At 38.2% G+C, this 21,456-nt stretch overlaps 2 protein-coding genes across 3 annotated transcripts; both read left to right on the top strand.

The window, feature by feature from the left end:
- Positions 1-261: 261 nt before the first annotated feature.
- cul4b (cullin 4B) lies at positions 262-9,670 on the top strand. The gene is made up of 20 exons (XM_026329623.2): positions 262-1,175; positions 2,336-2,451; positions 2,587-2,690; positions 2,839-2,908; positions 4,243-4,316; positions 4,409-4,571; positions 4,800-4,889; positions 5,534-5,616; positions 5,698-5,765; positions 5,914-6,032; positions 6,140-6,332; positions 6,431-6,535; positions 6,615-6,725; positions 6,835-6,920; positions 7,239-7,346; positions 7,433-7,546; positions 7,635-7,740; positions 7,869-8,041; positions 8,132-8,284; positions 9,092-9,670. The coding sequence occupies exons 1-20, from the start codon at positions 695-697 to the stop codon at positions 9,185-9,187; spliced, it is 2,613 nt and encodes an 870-aa protein (XP_026185408.1). The 5' UTR covers positions 262-694; the 3' UTR covers positions 9,188-9,670.
- A 783-nt stretch (positions 9,671-10,453) lies between these two features.
- On the top strand, positions 10,454-21,282 carry lamp2 (lysosomal-associated membrane protein 2). Of its 2 annotated transcripts, none has more exons than XM_026329624.2 (9): positions 10,454-10,621; positions 12,558-12,673; positions 13,116-13,326; positions 13,415-13,576; positions 13,665-13,876; positions 14,013-14,132; positions 15,188-15,236; positions 15,341-15,511; positions 18,764-21,282. In XM_026329624.2, the coding sequence occupies exons 1-9, from the start codon at positions 10,576-10,578 to the stop codon at positions 18,904-18,906; spliced, it is 1,230 nt and encodes a 409-aa protein (XP_026185409.1). In that variant the 5' UTR covers positions 10,454-10,575; the 3' UTR covers positions 18,907-21,282. The 2 variants fall into 2 exon arrangements, with proteins under 2 accessions (XP_026185409.1, XP_026185410.1); XM_026329625.2 differs by lacking the exon at positions 18,764-21,282 and adding an exon at positions 16,027-18,666 and having other exon boundaries at positions 10,455-10,621.
- Positions 21,283-21,456: the final 174 nt, after the last annotated feature.

Genomic DNA, 21,456 nt, shown 5'->3' with positions numbered 1-21,456 from the left:
TGTCACCACGGAAACGCTTGTAACAGAAGAAGGTTGACAAAATCCAAAATACGACGGTGTCAATTTTTTTATCGTCCACGATGCCCGAGAAGTTGATAAGACTGACATATTTTATAAAATAAATACATTCATAACCTTTAGGAAAAGCAAACATCGAGTCTATGGCGTCGACATGGCGCCATCTTGTGTCCAGAATAGTTACAGCGTTGTAGTTCGTACAGAAAAAACACGCTTGTGTAAAAAAAGTACTTATACAAAGTACTTCCGGTAGGGTCACCGACTAGCTTTTTATGAGCGACAATTTCCCGTGTTTAGTAACGAGTGTTTTACCGTCATGTGAGCCTATCTGTTTTTTACTCTAGTAAAATAATAATTTTCTTTAACTGCCGCTTTACCCAACTGCTGCCCCTGAACGAGAGTCCGACGCGGTTCGACTGGAGAGGCAAAAAGAGGAAGCAGTAGCCAACCATCTTTCTTCTTCTGCCAGCAATAACAAGAAAGAGACCAGGCTGGGTTCAAGTGGAGCTGTGTAGTTTGCAATTTATTGTCTGTTTTACACAGGATAGAGGACTTGGGTGGTAGCTTTCCGTTTTAACGTAGATAAAAGCCTTTGGACGCTGCGCTCATACTCCGGAGAGAGTGGAAGTTTCGGATCAGAAGACTGGCTGTTAAGAATTAGTATTCCCGTTTTTTCATGTTTCCAACAGGTTTATCTTCCCCTAATCCCCCACCACCGCCAACCCAGGAGGCTAGACAAGCGGCTACTGATGTCAAAAACGACAGCGGTAACATCACATCTCCGAAGAAGAGGAAAATAAACGGCTCAGAGAGGGACGACACTACTGACACGATCTCCTCCTCGCCTCCCAAGACCCTGAATTCCTCCTCTTCCTCCTCCTCCTCCTCCTGCTCTCCCACTTCGCTGCACATTCAGAAGAAGTTGAGGTTTGAGGATTCAGTGGATTTCATTGGACTGGATGTGAAAATGGCTGAGGAGGCTGCTGCTGCCACCGCTGCTGCTGCTGCTTCGTGCTCTAATAACAAAAGCAAAGCTGTGTTTGTGCCCGGTGGCGTGGGACACCCCGCAAACGGACTGACGAAAACCGCAGGCTCCGGCACCTTCTCCAACAGTAAACCTGGTGCTGCCAAGAAACTAGTCATCAAGAACTTCAAAGGTAGCAGATACACTGGTGGATGATGTGATTCAAGCTCCAAAAACCATCACTGACAGCAAAATACAACTTACATTAGCTGCTGAGTCCCTTAGGCACAATATTGGCCCTAATGGACGGTGTATTGTAAAATTAGGACATAAGATGTGGGGTTTGTGTAAGTCTTTTATTGGGTCTAAGGGCTGCATTACAAAACATCAAGAACTTAAATGACTGATTGATACCGCTACTTTTTATGGCAATAATGTTACTAAGAACTAATAAACAAACATAGTTAATCTGGTCAAAATGTTACATATATTTTTGGCCAACCATTTCTAAAGTCTGTGCATTAATATTGTCATAATATATTTAGACTAAGACTATTACTAATGCATAATATGTGCATTAATTGGTTGCTAAATAGTTACGTCATCTTTCTTGCACTCTAAATGAGTCCAGAAACTAAAAGCGTTTAGTTTTGTCATAAAGGAAAAGGAAAATCATCGTGTTTGTGAGGCTGAGAACCAAGGTTTAGTTGAAAAATTTCTTAAACAGATGGATTTTATTACATTTTTTATTAATTAATTAGCTTATTGTTGCAGCTCAATTTTAGGATAGTTAGAGGAATGTTTTTGGCAGATTATCATTGTTGCCATAAACAGTTTTTATTCCTTTAAATCAATTCAGAGTCCAGTATGTACTAAAAATTGCATCTGATATTGTCAGTAAGCTTTGAAAGACTAATTTGTTCTGTATAATAACCAAAACTCCAGGTGATACAGCATCTTAATCACACAAAATAATGCATATTGGGAGTTCACAATATGGAAAAAAGCTTTATACTAAATGGTTTTAGATGGAATTAGTAGTTCAAATAGTTTTGGGCTAATCTAACATTTGTACTTGTTCAAGTGATGTCAAAGTATAAATGGTATGGCAGCATTCTAACCTTAGACAAACACATTTATTTTCATGATATACAAATGTTTCTTATAATACAAATGTTTGACTTTTTGTTAATAACACTTCACTACACTTTAAATAGAAACACAGCTGTTTTAAAATAGCTCTGTTGACTCTGGTGACACAGCATAATGATCTGTGGAGGTCCACTGTAGGACACTGAGGGCCTGCAGAAGTTGAGACTATTGTCAGAAAATGTTGTTTCATTTTACACACAGAAAAGCCCAAGTTGCCAGAGAACTACACACAAGAGACCTGGCAGAAGCTGAAGGAGGCAGTGGAGGCCATACAGAACAGCACTTCAATCAAGTACAATCTGGAGGAGCTCTACCAGGTATTTATACAGGCCTGCTGACTTCTCAGGAGAAGCTTTTTTGTATGGGCCTTTGGTAGTTGCTCCTCTGTAGTCAAGTTCATATCCTTCATTGATATAACAAGAGTAATTTTCGACTCTCTTTTCTCCTCTCAGGCTGTTGAGAACTTGTGCTCCCATAAGATATCTGCCAAGCTTTACAAACAGCTGAGGGCCGTGTGTGAAGATCACATCAAGGCACAGATTGATCAGTTCAGAGAATATCCTTTGCGTCTTCCGTTTATTCAGAGTTTCAACCACTGAATGTTATTGGTTATTTATTTAGTAAATCCAGATATTGATTATGCAGTCATTATTACTGTAGCCCTCCTGAATGAATGGCCACTTTTGCCTTGACTTTGTTCCTACGGATGCCCTGGACAGCGTGCTTTTCCTGAAGAAAATTGACAAATGCTGGCAAGATCACTGCAGACAAATGGTACGCTTTGTAAAATTAAGTTAAGTGGTACCTGTCATGTCACAGTTAATATAACATGACTTTCCATGCAGTTTGTTTGTTGTTTAATTTGCATGTTAAAGGGGGATTTGTACTACTGAGGAGATTTTGTTAGAGATTAAAAAATGGTCGAAGTAGAAGAAGCAGGGTTTTTCTGACTCACAGCAGAGATGAATAGATCAGTCCCCAAAGTATCAATAGAGATGAACATCAGTACCAAAACAATTGCTCAACCACATGTTGGATCACACCAGCATCTTTACTGCTGGTGTGTACGTGTGTACCATTATCGCCTCTTCAGAGAACTCACATAATGAACAGTAGTTATTTACCACTAATAAGTAATTAAATAAGAAAATTACTTGTGTTTGGCAAATTGTTGGGTGTTACAAAGAGATTTTAAAATGAAACCAATTAATATCTATTCCTATCATAAATCATCACGTATTTATCCCCCTGACATCATTGTACATGATGCTAGGGACATTTATTGCTTTTAATAATAAAAATTTCAATATCAGTGCTCCTGGCACTATTATTGATATTGGATTTAAACCCAATTTTGTGATTTTGTCTACCCCTAACTTTTTGTTCAGTGTATTGTTCAAGCATTCTCGTGCCTACACTTCTAATAATTGAAGTCATTAGCAAGTAGTTTACAAGTATTGTCATCTTGGGTTTTATTGAGCCACTGAGGTAGGTTTTGCTGTATTGTTTAGGAACATCCCAGTAAAATCTACCATGTAACACACTTAGAGAAACAAAGAAATGGGGTATAAATCTTTGGAGAGAAGATAGATGGTTCTGAGAGCTATGTAGTTGAAAAAATCCAACAGTTTGTGTTACACAGTGATAGCCCCAGTACAGACATTTGAATATCACATTGTCAAGCATCTTGCCTGCTAAAACTTTAGCCAACAGCACTCCCAGCAGTGCATTATAATTGAGACAGTTGTTCGATTTGACCTGACATGTGCATCACCCTCCCATCAAATTCAGTAACAAAAACTGAAGTTGAAGTTTGAGATCAACATGTTACTAAGGACCAAAAAGGATATTTTTCAGACAGAATCTGGTGGTGTGTTTTCCACAGCACTAGTTTTTAACATAGACATTCTGTAAAAAGTTTCAAACCCAATTCAAAATCAAAGCCACAAAAGACATTATGCAACAGATCTGACAGGATGCATGCTACTGCCAGTGACAAGTGCATTTCAAATCAGTGGAGTACCCATTTTAAGTTAAACAGAAATGTTTAAAAAATGACTGTCAGTATTGTGTTTTGCTCATTTTGCATGTTTGTCATTGTTTCACAGATTATGATTAGGAGTATATTTTTGTTCTTGGACCGCACCTATGTTTTACAAAATTCAATGCTGCCATCAATCTGGTGAGTGATGTTACTGTTTTATGAATTATAATATCATAATGGAGGTGAATTTGTGTTAAAGTGGATGTTGAACCAGCTGCTCTGGTCTGCAGGGACATGGGTCTGGAACTGTTCAGGTTCTACATAATCAGTGATCTAAAGGTTCAGAGTAAAACCATTGATGGGATTCTGCTGCTCATCGAGAGGGAGCGGAACGGAGAGGCGATAGACCGCAGTCTGCTGAGGAGTCTGCTGAGCATGCTCTCAGACTTGCAGGTAACTGACCACAGGCCATTTCATGATTGTCTTAGTACTGATTCATACATTAAGTAACCTGTGAACTTGTATTTGAAAGGATTGTAACTCTGTCCTGTACTAGAAGACAAGTATGGCTATGATATTTGTGTTGTTTGTGAATATCACCTGCACAATGCTGTGATGAGCTGTCAGTTTCCTTTTGACAAATGGTTTTAATGAAACCTGTGTTCTTGCTGTCCCTGACAGATTTATCAAGACTCCTTTGAGCAGCGCTTTCTTGAGGAAACTAATAGACTGTATGCTGCAGAGGGACAGAGGCTGATGCAGGAGAGAGAGGTGATTTATGTGACTGAGTTTTTGTGCACATTTTGCTTTTTGTTGGTGTATTTTTCTGAATTGCTGGCTAAATATAGATGATGTGATTCCATCTCATGATTAGTCTGATTGATTCAATTTGGTAATCTGTAAATTATTTCAAAAATCCCATGAGTCACTGGTTTAATCTTCTCAAACATGAGGGCTTTGTTTGACATATATGGTTATAAACTGAATATCTTGAATTTTGGTTACATTGGTCTGATAAAGAAAATAGTTTAAGGTTATCTTGGCCTCAGGGTAATTAGAATAAACATTTTGCATTTTGTTTGATATTATAGACAAAAGAAATAATAGATTAATAAAGGAAACAAAAAGATTAACTGATAATGAAATGTATAAATTTGTTGTAACCTTACTTATATTTCCAATGAAGCTGCAGTATAATTCCTGTAATTTAAGCAAAGTTTAACTTGTTTTTCATGAAGTAGATACAAATATCTTGGGTTTTGATAAATGTTCAAACTTTATTGTCTTCTGGTACAAATAAAACACAGTTTGTGTGTTAGGAGCTAGTAAAACAAATAGTATCTTTAATGTAGTTAATATTAAGAGATGATCATATGGCCAACATATAAATAATACTGTTTTCCCTCCCTTTGTAGGTACCAGAATATCTCCATCATGTAAACAAACGCTTGGAAGAGGAAGCTGACAGAGTCATCACATATCTAGACCAGAGCACGCAGTGAGTGTTAGACTAGTATTTAGTTTGCAGTTTATCACACGCAGAAATTAAATTGTAAAGTGAACATGTTTTTCTTTTCAGGAAGCCACTCATTGCTACTGTGGAGAAGCAGTTGCTGGGTGAACATCTCACTGCTACTCTTCAAAAAGGTACGAAATGTATACAAATGTAGCATTATATCAGTTAGTAAATGTCCAGGATGTATTTGACATTTGACTGTCTGAAGTAATGTGTCTTAGCAGTGTGAAAGCAGCCACACATCTAATAACGGTGTGTGCTCTTGTTCGAAACTTCCAGGGCTGACTAACCTACTGGATGAAAACAGAATTCAGGATCTGTCTCTTCTCTATCAGCTCTTCAGTCGAGTGCGAGGTGGTGTTCAGGTCCTCCTGCAGCACTGGATAGAGTACATAAAGGTATGCCAGCGATAAGACTGAAGGCAATGCAGGACTAAGGTGCTGAGCTCTCAGGAATTTTTACATATTCTGTTGGTAACTGGTGAATGTCTCAATTTGACGTCTAGGCCTTTGGAAGCACAATCGTAATCAATCCAGAAAAAGACAAAACGATGGTGCAAGAGTTGCTGGACTTCAAAGACAAGGTAGATCATATCATTGACATCTGCTTCATGAAAAATGAGAAGTTTGTCAATGCCATGAAGGAGGCTTTCGAAACATTCATCAATAAACGGCCAAATAAACCTGCCGAGCTCATAGGTCAGTGACTAACCATTTTCTACACTCATGATCTCACTGTGAGTAAATGATCACAATCATCATGAAGTAACATACTATATAAATAATCATCTTCACAGCAAAACATGTGGACTCAAAGCTAAGGGCAGGAAACAAAGAGGCAACAGATGAAGAGCTGGAGAAGATGCTGGATAAGATCATGATTATCTTTAGATTCATCTATGGTAATATTTAGATTACAAATTCATTTCAATTAATTTCTTGTTTGTGGTCGTTCCATGTTAGAATTTATTTTCATTATAGGAAAAGATGTTTTTGAGGCCTTTTACAAGAAGGATCTGGCCAAGAGGTTGCTGGTTGGAAAAAGCGCCTCTGTGGATGCTGAGAAATCCATGTTGTCGAAGTTGAAACACGGTCAGTTTAACTTCTTAACATGTGCAAACACTCAGTGCAGTATAAAGAGCAGAATGGGAATCATGGCACTAAATGCACATTGACATGTGACCTGTTGGTGTTTCCTCAGAGTGTGGCGCAGCATTTACCAGCAAACTAGAGGGGATGTTCAAGGATATGGAGCTTTCTAAAGACATCATGGTGCAGTTTAAACAGGTGAGAACAGCAACAGTGAGTTAAATTTATAAGAATACCCATGCCACAAGTTGGGGAAGGTGTTGACTCTTCACTTAAACATTAACCTTTAGTCACAGAGGAGACATTTGTCTTTCAGGCAGGAGAAACACAGCAATCACTCACAACCTATCACTAATTCTAAAACACTGACTGCCTTAATTTGGCTGCAATGCATAGTTCAGGTAGATTACTTGAAATATTTCTTTATACTATTAGGAATGGCTGTTAACGCATCTTAATTCATGAATATATCACTCAGACTGGCATTCTGGATGTGACATGTTTGTGTTCCTCTAGTATATGCAGTGCCAAAACATTCCTGGCAACATTGAGCTAACTGTGAACATCCTTACGATGGGTTACTGGCCAACCTACGTTCCAATGGAAGTGCATCTGCCTCCTGAGGTTAGTGCTGAGCAAATATGGCTGTTTTATCACCTGCTATAAATACGCTCTGTGGCCTTTTAACACCTCTGTTATCTGTTGTCCAGATGGTGCGACTGCAAGAGATCTTCAAGACCTTCTACCTGGGCAAACACAGTGGCAGGAAGCTGCAGTGGCAGTCAACACTAGGCCACTGTGTCTTAAAAGCTGAATTTAAAGAGGTTGATAAAAATTCTAAGAATGTTCTGCTTGTGTTGTGCTCACTCGATGAATAAAGATAAATCTTCTTTGTAATCTTTGAATTTGCAGGGCAAGAAGGAGCTGCAGGTGTCACTTTTCCAAACACTTGTGCTACTGATGTTTAATGAAGGCGAAGAGTTCACCCTGGAGGAGATCAAACTGGCAACAGGAATAGGTCTGTATCAGCACACCAAGGTTTGGTTAGTGGCACTTTGATGTTTGATGAAGAAATAAGAGGTCTTGAGTGCTCTTTATTTAGTACCACTGATCGAAAACACGTTTTGTGTGTATGTTGGTTTACAGAGGACAGTGAACTGCGTAGAACACTGCAGTCACTCGCATGTGGAAAAGCACGTGTCCTCACCAAAATCCCAAAAAGCAAAGATGTGGAAGATGGGGACAAGTTTTCCTGCAATGATGACTTCAAACACAAGCTCTTCAGGATCAAAATAAATCAGATCCAGATGAAAGAAACGGTACATCTGTTGTCTTACAGTAGTTTTCCCAATTTCAATACTAATACTAAGATACTGAATCATTATTTTAACTTGTGGCTTTTATCTCAGGTGGAGGAGCAGGCCAGTACCACAGAAAGAGTCTTTCAGGATCGGCAGTATCAGATCGATGCTGCCATTGTGAGAATCATGAAGATGAGGAAGACTCTGAGCCATAATCTCTTGATGTCTGAGGTGTACAACCAGCTCAAGTTCCCTGTCAAGGTGATAAGCACAGCTCTGAATCTTTTTTTCCTTTGTGGCATTTTTGTGTTATTACTTGTTATCTTTACTTTTTACAGTAGAGAGGTAATGACATGCAATAAGGACCTTGCCTGGACTCAAACTACTGATGCCTGATTAATCTGCCTTTTGGCACATATATATAAAGTAAAGCCTTTTCATAAGGATTTCTTAAATGTACCACAGTTTTCAAAACAGTTGTGACCACAATATGTAGTTAGTGGGAAAATGAATGCAATGGTGGACAAACTATGAATTGGAGACATTGTTTAAAAATGTACTTAGGCATGTCTTTGAAATCTATGTACATATATTGATATATCAGCCCAGTTTGATGATAATATTTTTATAATAAAGGATGTGCATTTGCATTTTATTACCAGTTGTTTATAAAATACATTTGGGAAGTTTTTATTAAGCAAAATTAATTGGTTGAAGTTTTATCTTAGTCTCTTCACAGTAATTCTTAATCTACAAATGGACATACTGTTTTGAGTGTTATTTTACAGAAGCACATTCCCTACTAACAAGATCACCTTCCCTTTAATCTGACAATATGGTCATAAAGTTAAATTATAATTGATTTTTTTTTTTTAAATTTTCACCAGAATAAGTTTTAAATTTGGCCTGTGTAAGGCATTTAAAAAAGTTGCAATGAGTAAGTAAGACGGTTAAATAAGAATTAGTTATTCATTGTGATTCCTCACACCTCTGTAAAAATAACCACAATTGTTGGCATGTTCCTAATGTTTTTAACTGCTGCCTTGTCTCTGTCTTCTGTCCCTCCAGCCTGCTGATTTGAAGAAGAGGATAGAGTCTCTTATTGACAGGGACTATATGGAGCGTGACAAGGAGAACTCCAATCAGTACAACTATGTGGCTTAGAACAAAAAAGGGACATAGAAAAAGATGCAGATGGTCCAGTGATCGGTCTCTAAATCTTTCACTCTAATGGATGTTAACCGTTATCATCTTCAACCCAGCGACCGACAAGTGAATGGATACTGCTCCACAGGATTTTTGTCAGGGGTCCTGTGATCCTGTGGACTGCATGCCATTGAAAAGAGAATATTGTCCATATTTCTCAGTGTCTCTGAGAGATTTGGGCTACTGTGGACAGACAAAGAAGACACAAATAGTGTTTTGTTTGCTCCTTTTTTTAAAGGAGGGGAAAAATATTTATTTTGAAATGTAGGTTCTTGTTTGTCCATAGTTTGAATCAATATGCTTTTTGTTATCAAGTCACTTTTTTCTTTTTGTTCACTCAGTATCCCAAGCTAATGCTGACACACCTAACAATGCTCTAAATGTACCACAACTTGGAGAGAAAAAGGATCAAAAAAATTAAAACTGATGCTTGTTTCTTCAGTCTGTCAAATGTGGGACTCTTGGACTAACGTTCAGATTAGGGTTTGAGGGGGAATATATGTGTGATCCTGCAGCAGATTTTACAGTTTTTGAGGCCATGTAGCCATCTGATAAAGCTGTGATCATTAACACACAAAGCCTTCAAATCAGTTTGTGCCAAAAAAAAACAAAAAATAGAGCACTTCTTTTGTTATAGTATGTATTCAAGTTGCAAAAGCAGTTCAGTTATATAAGTATATGCATTTAAAGTTACTCTTTTGTTCTTTCTTTGAATGTTTTTGTATATACTTTAGAAAAGTGACATTTTAAATGATGCTGACTGACAGTTACCTGCTCTTTAGGTTTTTGTTAACCCTTAAAAAGTATACTAAAAGCACAAAAGCCCATTACCCTGTCTTCCCTGGTGTCATACCACACACTACATTTTTTTGTAAGTCTCCTGTGAGGCTTGCTGAGAATGGTGGGGAAATGGAGCTTGGAGTGTCTGAAAACATGAGGACAATAAGATTGATTAGACACACCCTTGTTTGTATGAGTCTGTTAGATTGCTTCAGATTAAAATAACAATTTAAATCGGGTTCGCTTATTTAACCATTAGTTTCTAATCCCACTTCGCTGTCTTGTATGGAAGCAAGAATTTCTTTGTCTGAACGTCACATTATTGGCAGCTGTAAAAGTACGTAAGACACACTAATTAACTTCGTAAAAGAGGAAGCGTTTTAAAGCAAGACTGCAATCCACACCTCTCTGCTCTCCGTTGACACATTGGTCACAGTCATATGACTTCCATTTCCTGGTAGAGTCAGCGGCGGCTCGGTTACATCTCAAACACCGCTGACTGAGGGTCCCTATCGGGTTATTTCATCTCCTCTCCGGTGGCTGACACTCCGAAGTACAAGGCGACCATGTCCCGATATGCTGCATTTATGTTATGTCTGTCCTTTGGACTCGGTACGTATCGTTATTTTGTTAATCGGAATCTTTTGCAATAAAAACTGCTTAAAAATGCGAAGTGACGTGATTAAACTTAAGGGACACTCGGGCCCCGGTGCTTCGAGATTCAAGTTGAAAGCTCTTGTGGAGGTGATGTTTGGAGAAAACAATTTAGCTGTCATTGATCTTTAACTTGATAAACATATATTTTTTCGGATTCATTTAACTGCACAGGCCGCGAAAACAAAAATAACAATCAGCTGGTGAGTAGATCCAGTCGTGATGTTTTGCTAATGTACCTTAGCTTCATTGCTAATTGTTATCTACGTCAACAACAGAAAACTGGAGTACGGTCCACATCACTGTGCTTTAGTTATATTTTCAGACCAACGTATAACAACCAAACTATGCCTTGATGTGATTGTGCAGCTAGCGTTAATGTTATAAATCAGTTAAGGCTGTAAAGTGTCGGCCACCTAGCTTACTTAGCTGTTAGCTCACCGGTTGGTTGACAGCTGAAGTTCGAATTAATGGTAAAACCTGGAACCGCTCGAGCCATTTATGCTGCGAAAGCTAAGTAACGTTAGGCTGTCACACTTCATGCTCACCAAAGTAAAGTTGGTGCTAGACGTTAATGCATTGACGAGAGCGCTTTAGATTAAAATAGTTAGCATTAGCAACAGCTGGTGGTTTAAGATGGCACGTGACAATAACGCTACAGCTAGCTAACGTCATGTGAGTTAGCCAACTAGCTAACCTAGCTGACAATAAATACACAAGAAGTACCTAAAAAAACTGAATGGGTTCGCAACTTGGCTTTTAAATGCAAAGAGTCATCACTGTTAAGATTTTTTTTGTTAACACTCCATAGTTTTAAACATTTTCGTTATTTGCTACGATGTGGTTAATGTTAGGCTAACTTGAACTAGCTGTGTTAGAAGGTTAACGCTTAGTTATTAATGCGGGTTTTCTTGAATGTTCGTTATTCTTTCACCATAATCTGACCTCTTCAGAAATTTCACCTGTGTTGTCACTGCAAGTGTTTCATCACTTTAACACATTTGTTTCGATAAGAAAGGTGTTGTAATGCAAATAAAAATGCAATATTTTCCAGCCGTGTCACCAATCAGGTGTTTTACATGGGGCTATTGCAGGCTGCTGTTGAGTTGATGACACTGCATAATGTCAAAACCATACAATTGATCTGAATGGACATTGGCCTCTCTTTAGTTAAACTGTATGCAATTTTTAGAGCCAGTGGAAAAGCAAAGGGCATTTTCTAGTATAGCTGAACATATATCCTCCTAAGACCCAGCCTATTCATTTATGTGCTCTTTAGTTGACAGTTGTTTTTGGTGTATATCTTTTGACTCATTTGACATCCTGGCCTTTCCAATGATATGTCAAGTGTTTGGCTGGGGTGAACTTTGTTTTCATACTGTGACACATGGAGACTGTGGAGGACAAAAATAAATAGGCTGGGTCTCAGGAGGATATTTTCAATCATTTGCTGTCATTTTATTTTACAATAGTGTTATGCAGTAAACTTGGAGATGTGGATTTTTGTGCATGTAAGAAATGGTTCAATAGAAATGACATATGACTGATAACATACATCATGACCAGTTTTGAAGTAGGTGGTGGGATGTTATTATAAGTGTGAAAATGATATTTGTACACATCAGGGTATCATGCCAGCATCTGTACTTTTTAGGGGCTGACAGAATTGTATATTAGTACACCTTCTAAACTGTAGTGGCCATCCAATGTCAGCTCAGGGGATGATTGTTCTGACTTAATGGTTGTTTTCCTAAGAACATGTGGCTTCTTAGTCTTAGTGGAACAGACAGATATCATATGGCTTCACATCTCTCTGTATTTTTAGTGAAACAGCAACCTATTGAATTCCCACTGGGATGGTAATTTTTTTTTTTTTTTTTTATTCCCCCCCCAGTGTTCCAGTTTTCACATGGCACTGAAGTGACTGTCATGGACAAAGATGACAAATTGTGCCTCTATGCTGATCTAATGGTCAACTTCTCAGTCTCATATGAAGCAGTTGGTGGTAAGGTGAGTGTCAGGTCTTTTCCACAATAGTCAAAAGGTGTTCTATCATGGCCATATTTACATCAGCCTACAAATTCTTTGTGAAATTAAAACAAAGCAAAGCAGCTCTACTCTTATCTCAACACTTCAACAGCAAGCCTGTTTGACAACTCATGGAAAGAGGAAATTAGGGGAATCACTATGAGGCAAAGAGGTTCTTTCTATTCAGCATTTTATTTAGGCTGTTTTCCTGGTGCATATCCTGCAATTGTTGCATCCACCTTTCAGTAGTCAGTAGCTCACACCAATGTATTATCATTTGAAGATTAGCTGTCTAACAGGCCTGTCATAATAAGGTTACATGTTCAGGATATATTTTTACCTCAAGGTCTTTTAAGTCTGCTTTTAAACAGACATCAAACTTGTTTAAGTATCTGAAATAAGATTTCACTCTGTTCTCTTTCAGAATTCAACAGCTAACTTTGAACTTCCTAATCAAGTCACAACAAATGGAAGTGTATGTAAGACCACAAGGTCAGTGTTAAAGCTGAATTTTGGAGCAGGACACTCCTGGACTGTGGCATTCACTAAGAAAGGAAGCGTGTATGAGGCAGACAACATCACCTTTTCCTACAATCTGAGCGACTCCAATTACTTTAATAATTCTCTATCAAATGGTACCTTCTGCACCTCACATTTATAACAAATATACACACGGGAAAAGGGTATTGTATGGATGCTGATGTGTTTTTGAATTTCATTTAGAAACTGTATCTGTGACCGGGAAGCCTCAGATTACAAATGTAGGCATGGACACCTGCTACTCGTGCAAGAGTAAAGATTTGATCCAGGCTGATTCTGTCAATATGACACTGTGGAATGTGCTCATGCAGGCTTTTGTCATTAGTGGCAACAAGAGTGAAAACAGTAAGTGCAGATCTAGCAACACACCCTAGCTGCAATACTTCTCTCCACTTTCAATTGATGGTCTATTCTCTGCTTTATCTTTTCCCAGTAACATCTTGTAGTGCTGATCAACCCTCAACCACTCCTCCCCCCACCACTCATGCTACCAGTACTACCACTGCAGCTCCTCCTCCGACCACCACCCCGACCCCCACACTCCCCACACCAACCACTGGGCAGTACAGTGTCAAGCCAGAAGTGAATCGCACAGCCTGTCTGTTAGCCAAGTTTGGCCTGCGGATTGGTTTCAAGCAAGGAGAGGTACATTCAAAAACAAAGGATTATAATACTGCAATGTTGTTATGGCCTTGTTTCCCAGATGATATAATAATGTTGTTGTACAGCTCTATGTTGATTTGTTTTTTTTGTTTTTTTTTTTAAACTTTCTCCGACATAGAAATATGAAGAGATGAACATCGAGCCCAGTGTAACCAACGCTTCTGGATCATGTGGAGTCAACAGCAGTGAGCTGGTGTTGACATCAAACAAGACGACCATTGTGTTCACCTTCGCTAGTGTAAGTCTTCAATGACTACTCAAGGACCCCTCCCAGGCGATGCATCATGTGGTGTTATATCGCATATTGACAGTTTGTCTTGTCTTAAATTGTTTTGTGATTTTGTTTTTTGTTTTTTTTGTTTTTTTTTTTTTTTTTTAATGAAAAGAACTTTTGAAAACATTTGTCAAATGCTATAGGTTGGTTAGATCAGTAGTCAAATGCTATAGGTTGAAGATCCTCTTCAGTTTGAAGTAAATTTTTCTCCCCCTTGCAGATGTTTGCCTAAATTTGGAGTCATGCTACTACCACTCTAAATGGCAAAAGATGAATGTTTAAACCATTTTATCATTACTTTAGTTGTCCATATAATGTGGCATTGTTAAATATTTAACCCCTTGTGGTGTACATTTGAATTTAAAGGATAAAATTTCTGTTTTTCCCATCAATCCACACTGAATTGTCCATAGTGACAAACTGAAAACATATTTTTAGTAAATTTGATTATGATTTACAAACATTCACACTGTGCTGTGGCTCTCTGAGTAGTGGTCTCGTGCGTCCTGTTTGGTTTGGTTGTCTACCACTTGCCTGGAGTCTGCATGCAGCAAATGAATTGATTGGGCACAGTTTTTGAAAGGTGCACACCTGTTTTAGTCTCATGACCATACACCTGTGTGATACTATCTGGCGAGGCATAGATCAGGACAGGTTTATTTCTAAAGTTTTCAGTGTTGCCAGGAGCACAGTGACCTCAATAATGAAATGAAAGAAAATTGAAACCAACAGGACTTCTGCTAGAGTCAGGTGTTAAATACTCACTCACCTCAGCATAAAGCTGAGGTGGAGATAAGTTACTGATTGACAGAAAATGTACTAGCATCAGCATGACACCTTGGTTTGTGTTTGTGTTCAGTTAGAAATATCCTAACAATCCTTCCTTGTATACCTGGTTGGAAATATCTGAATTATATGGATAGGAAATTATTGCAAAATGGTTGTAAATATTATGTAACTTCACATAATTACAAAGTATGGAAATATTCTGTCCTGAACTTTTTCTTTTCTCTTAACAGGACACAAAGATATTCCACCTACATGCTCTCAACTTTACCACAAACTCGGGTAATTAAAATAATCACGTTTACCTACATAACCCCAGTAACTGAGCAGACCTTAGTTTTCTATTTTTGTTTCTTCTTTTAATATACATCTGTGTTTATTTTAAGGTGAGGTGTTTTCTGAGGCAAACACCAGCCTGGGTCTGTGGGAGGCAGCTGTCGGCAGCTCATACATGTGTAATAAGGAGCAGAACTACACCATCACCAGTTTGCTCACCATCTACACCTTCAACCTACAAGTGCAGCCATTTGAAGTCAAGAAGGATGCTTTCAGTACAGGTAGGTTGTGTGTGTGTGTGTGTGTGTGTGTGTGTGTGTGTGTGTGTGTGTGTGTGTGTGTGTGTGTGTGTGTGTGTGTGTGTGTGTGTGTGTGTGTGTGTGTGTGTGTGTGTGTGTGTGTGTGTGTGTGTGTGTGTGTGTGTGTGTGTCTGCTGAGCTAGTCCTGATCAGTTTGTTTTTCACCATTTGGAGAAATTGCCACTGTTTTAGCTCATGTGTAGAAGATGAAATGAGAAAGATGTTTTTTGTTGTCTCAAAGTATCTTATGTACAGTGTTGTTAGTTTGTAGCACTTGTTCAGCTTCCTATAAAGGAAATGTGTTTATAGTCCAACATATTGATCATGTCATGTCAGAGACTTCTAAATTACCTCCAGCAGAATCTACTGTGATCCCTCTTGCCAAAGACTTTTAGTCAAACAAGTGCTGTGCTATTTAACTGCTTTGTCATACTTATTTCTTTTAATGATCAGAAAAGACTGTTCCACCTGCTGACTGACTTTCTTTTTATCTGCAGCCCATGAATGTTCATTGGATGACACCAGCGTCTTAATCCCAATCATTGTTGGCGCTGCTCTGGCTGGCTTGATTGTCATTGTATTGATCGCTTATGTGATTGGTCGAAGAAAGACTAATGTTGGATATCAGACCCTTTAAATCAAAGCTGAAATGTCACGGGGCACCCAAGCCTGGTCCTTGGGTTTCAAGTGTTTAATTGGCCAAATAGCTCCAAAAATGAGAAAGTTAAAATTTAAAGTATGCTGTGAAAACTGTCAAATAGATTTGCTATCTGTTATTGTTCATTGTGGCTCTTAATGGTCTTTGCACATAGAGGATTCTTGAATTGCAGATGTCTTAATGATGCTACAAATAGAGGAGTAAAATTCCATGTAAAGATGGAGAGTTTGGGGTTATCCTCAAGGACCAAACTTGTCTACCCATGTTTGTTTCTTTGCCTTTTTGTTGTTTTCAGGATGTCTTGTCCTTTCCCTTCTTGTGTTTTGTTTTGTTTTGTTTTGAGCAAGTGCAAGATCCTCATGACCATTTAGTTTAAACTAATCACAAAAACATGATAATTGAAGTTCAGTATATGCAGTTGTACAAATCTCCTGGACATTAATTTTTCACACATTTAAAGTTTAAGATGTAACATGTTTCTTGTGGCAGGATCCTGCACTTGATCTGCAGATATTCCCCTTTTGTTTGCTTTTGTCAATAATCTATGTGCACATTTTTGTTATACGCCCTCTGTTTGACTTTTCATTTCCACACTTTACATTGAACAATAATTTTCACAGCGTTTCCTTCACAACTCAAAGGATGATGGTCAAGCAACTTTCCCATTGTTCCCAGAAACTGAAGGTCTAGTTTGGAAGGTTGTCAAAGAAAATATTATATGAGCCCACGTTTGCCCCTGTAGAGCAGGAGAAACAAGGGAATTATCTTGATTCTGTGGCTTCAATCATACTAACAATGTGAAATCAGATTTGTAGTGTTTAAACTTTAATAGACCTTTTCATGGAAGACATTTCGATAGGTATTACCAGTAAAGGCCCAGGTTGAACGTATGACATCAACAATCTTTCATTTCCGTGTAAGTGTAAAAACCATGAAGCTGACAAAACTACATATTTAAAAACATGAATTACAATTACCTTTGCTTTTGCTGCTATACCATGTCAAAATGCCTGATGTTTAAAAGGTCTCTTGCATTTGCACATGTTTGAGTTGGAGAACAAGATGGAGGTCAACTGTTGGTCACAGAACAGATTTTGGCATTAGGTTTAGAAAAGAGATAGTACTATTGTGGATATTCAGTTTCAGCACAGATGGTTCTGCAACAAGGATATTTACAATATAAATGCACTATGACTCTCTTTATATTTCGTTTTATTTTGACAATAGTCACAATAATTCACCTGTGTATTGGCCTGGGCTTTAACTGAGCTTTGAGGGCTACAGCTGGATCAGGGCCATTAAAGCCCCTGAAAACTTGGTGTCCAAACTTTAGTATTTCTCCTCAACTGTAGTAACTGAACAATTTAAAAAAAAAATAAAAAAATAAAAAAAAAATCAGATGTTTAATCATTAGGAATTTAACACAGAAATAGTTTTTGGGGGGGTATATTGCATTTGAAAATGTGAAACTTCCTGTAGAAACTCGGCTAAATCTTCAAGCTGTGTGGCTGTAGTTCGCATCTCATTCACAGCACTGAAGCAAACGTGAACAAAAGATTTATGGTTCCAAATTCAGACTGGTGTTGTGAAGTGCTGGCAGAAAAATCTTTTCACTACCAGTTTTCAGGAGCTTTTATGTCTGGGGAATTAGTGCAGGTTGCAGTGAAGCAGTGTCAGGGATGGAGGTAAGCCCCAGCATGTGTGTTTTATTATAGAAAGCTAGTGTGACACATGGTAGTTGCTGTGTATTGTTACTTATTTTAGTATATGCTGTGTGTGTTTGATGCGTTCCAACTCTTCAGGACTGATGCAATGCAGTTAGTCACACAGAAGATGAAATATCTATATTTCTAGCTGCTTATGAAAGTTGCTTTCCCAGGGCATTGTACATGTGTATGATTAATAGTGCTGCTTTAAATACGAGCTTTGTGCTTGTGATATTTTGCTATCTTTATTTCAGCTTTGTACAAACTCAGTTGCCTTAATTACAAAGATGGTTTTGCAGCACTGTTAAATGTATGTTGATGTCTGTTCTCAGTATACATATACCAAGTTTTCTCATTATGACAACTGTGCCTTGCTTAATAACTTTCTGTACATTCATTAACTTGATGTTAAAACACGTTTTTGGTAACTTGATTTGATTTGGGGCATGCATCAGTTCCCCTTCACTGTTTGAGAACATTGCACACTCCTCATGTTCTACAAAGGGAATTTGTGCTGCAGAGCCATCTTGTTACTGTGTGTTGTGTAGATACAAACGACTGCTGATTTTGGTCTCTGTCTCTGTTATAAGTTGGATTTCAAGTTGTCTCAGATTGAAGTTAGGCTTTTTAGTATTTTAGGATTTATGGAAATAAAAATGCATTACTGTCCTGGATACCTGAGTAGGTGTTTGTTCTTCAAACTTGTTGAATTTACCCAAAGGTTTTATGTTGCCATCGATACTCAATAATTGGTCAGTGGACTACATCTCTTTTCCTGCGCTCCATTTATTAACCATTCTTTTTTTTTTTTTTTTTAAATTCTTTAACCTATAAGACATTCACCTTTCTGCTCTCTTCACTCTTGTCTAGCTGAGGAATGCCAGGCTGATGCAGAGAGCTTCCTTGTACCCATAGCTGTCGGAGTTGCCCTGCTCGTTCTCATTGTTATCGTTCTACTGGCCTATTTCATCGGGAGAAAGCGAAACATGGCCACCGGCTACGAGTCTTTCTAGTTAAACTTTCCTCATTTAAATATTAAGGCTATCCAAAGTCTATTTGGTCAATTGCTGCCTGTTTGCCTAGCTGCCTCTTAACTAATTGTCAAAAATTACTGACAAGTTTTATTAATGTTTCCATGTGGTGTCTAGTGCTGTTGACTGCTTGACTGTATTCTTGAAGTAATAGTTTGAATGTTTGGGGAAATTTATTTCTTTTCTTTGGTAACGTGAGGAGCAATACCACTCTTAGGTTTATACTGTAAATATGAAGCCAGTTAGCTAAGCACAGCATAACACATCAAAAATTCAAATTAGTAAAACTCATTCTCATTAGTAAAATGTCATCTAGACTTAATGTATTTTGTTGGACTCAGTGAATGAAATTATGATGCTCAAAAGAATAATCTCTGGTGGCATCATCTGATCTGCCAGAACTGCTTCCCAACCCAATGCTGTGTCTGGGGCCTTGTGAGGGGATAAGAGGGATTTGGCATTTTTAAAGCTTCTGTACTTGTTAATGCAAAGTTGTGTGTATTCAAGCTGTCACAAATTTGTGATTGACTTGATGTGTTGACATAAAAGTGGAAACTACAATGACATGAATGTGGTTTTGGTGATGACCCTAGGAAGTCAACACTCCTTTTTAAAATGTCATGAAGTCTTAAACATTTACAAGATTAAGAGTTCTAATTAGACGTTTAGCTGGTAGCAACATTTCATTTCCTTTTGAAAGAGCTAGACAAACCTTTTCTCTGTTATGCTAAGCTAACTGATAGCTTCACATTGAACAGACGAGTGGTATCAGTCCTCATTTTACTTAGCAAAAAAACACTTTTGAACATTTCTGAGAATATCAACCCATTTCTCTAAACATTTTCTTGTGATTTCCTATTTCCTTTTTGTGCCTTTGCAGTATTTAATAATCCTTTTTTTTTTTTTAATTGACACTACATTTACATTCTCAGTTCCACTTTTGTAGGTTCTGATCTCCTTTCTTGCTGCTTTTTCTCCTTCTCTAACCCTTTGTGTTCGCTAGTGTTTTTCTCCTGACTAAACCACTAATCTGTGTCTCTGTCCTCTTTCTGTCAGCCGAGGAATGCTTCCTGGACTCTGATTTGAGCTTTTTGGTGCCCATTGCGGTGGGTGTGGCGCTCAGCTTCTTAATCATCCTTGTGCTTATCTCTTACCTGATTGGCCGGAGGAAGAGTCGCACTGGCTATCAATCCGTATAATCCAACTCAACTGCTTCTGCCCCTCGACCCTTTTCGTCCCTTACAGATTTTAAAAACTTCTTCCCAACCGCTTCCCTGTCCCACGCCGCATCAAAAATAATCCCAAATGTCTGCCCCCCCCCCCCCCCGTTTCCCGTGAGGCAGAATCTCCCAAAAAATAACCTTCCGCTTATTTCTTGTACCCAGTTGAAACTTTATCCCAGCAACCACCCTGAAGTGTTTTTTTTTTTTGGTTTGTTTGTTTTTTCCCCTTTTGCTTTGATGCCAATGACTGAATCAAGTACCAAAACATTTATGATCGATATTGCATCGTTTGATTCTAGATTGCATGTTTTAAAAATTAAATTTATGGCTGTGAGTAGCCGTACCTCTCCACCCCAGAGGCTTTTTCCTCTCTCTGTGCTGTATAATAGTATATGTGTAAATGACTCTCTTGTATAGAATGAATGACACTGATTTTTGATGAGGTGAATGTATGAGCAAGCTAATACAGTAGATCCACTGTTGTCCCTGATGTACCAGACACTGTTTTCACAGTACTTTAACCGTCACATAACAGCTAAATAAAATTGTTGCACAGAGTCACTTAATTGTAGCTTGATGAAAGGGATACTAACTTACTGAGACACTTTACCAGCATTGGGACCAGGTTTTTTGGATATATGTGATGCTAGGTTTTCATGTTTCTGTCACTCATGTCAGGACACTTATTTTATTTACACTTATAACTATTAAATTTTAGTGTTTGGTGAATTAATTCTAGTGTTGTTCCCTTATAATCCTGCCTGATTTCTCGGATTTGTGAGTCTCAGATCTGGTTTAAATTTAAATCTACATTGATCGCCAGTATAAACCTGACTGGATGTCCATTCATTTGCTGAATTTAACAACAAGGTTGGTTATAGTAAAATTTCTGTGTGACAGTACAGTAACATCAATAGCATAAGCAATTTAATTATCAAGAACATGAGTAACATGTCTTTACATCATGCTTTGATTTACGTGATCCTCATTCAGTCACACTCCCCGACAGTCTTGTGCCTTTCTGTTGTGCACCTGAGTTGCTTGCTAGTTTGTCTCCATCTGATGAAGAATGTGACATAAGCTTGTTTAACACAAGTGGGGAAAAAATTAAATAAAGTTTTCTTGTTTTGTATCACTGTCATTGTTTTAAGTCTTTGTTATGCGTTTGTGACGCTGCACAACAGGAGCACATGTAAACGTTGTAAACGTTCACGCTGCTGAGTGAACTGCTACGATGGCTCTGTTCAACTTTGGTCAACATGCTTTTTATAAACTGTGATGGTACACAGCATGACTCTCCAGCTATCAC

The sequence above is a fragment of the Mastacembelus armatus genome, chromosome 10 (assembly GCF_900324485.2).
Source record: "Mastacembelus armatus chromosome 10, fMasArm1.2, whole genome shotgun sequence".
In the NCBI taxonomy this organism is placed as follows: domain Eukaryota; kingdom Metazoa; phylum Chordata; class Actinopteri; order Synbranchiformes; family Mastacembelidae; genus Mastacembelus; species Mastacembelus armatus.
This window is presented reverse-complemented; position numbering and strand designations above follow the sequence as displayed.

Bases quoted from the DNA above. Each gene is read 5' to 3' on its own strand.
- lamp2 (XM_026329624.2), top strand. From the start codon at position 10,576: ATGTCCCGATATGCTGCATTTATGTTATGTCTGTCCTTTGGACTCG. The intron at 13,327-13,414 runs GTACCTTCTGCA...AATTTCATTTAG, and splicing joins TAATAATTCTCTATCAAATG to AAACTGTATCTGTGACCGGG. The intron at 15,512-18,763 runs GTAGGTTGTGTG...ACTCTTGTCTAG, and splicing joins GAAGGATGCTTTCAGTACAG to CTGAGGAATGCCAGGCTGAT.
- cul4b (XM_026329623.2), top strand. From the start codon at position 695: ATGTTTCCAACAGGTTTATCTTCCCCTAATCCCCCACCACCGCCAACC. The intron at 6,033-6,139 runs GTATGCCAGCGA...TTTGACGTCTAG, and splicing joins ACTGGATAGAGTACATAAAG to GCCTTTGGAAGCACAATCGT. The intron at 7,547-7,634 runs GTTGATAAAAAT...TTGAATTTGCAG, and splicing joins TAAAAGCTGAATTTAAAGAG to GGCAAGAAGGAGCTGCAGGT.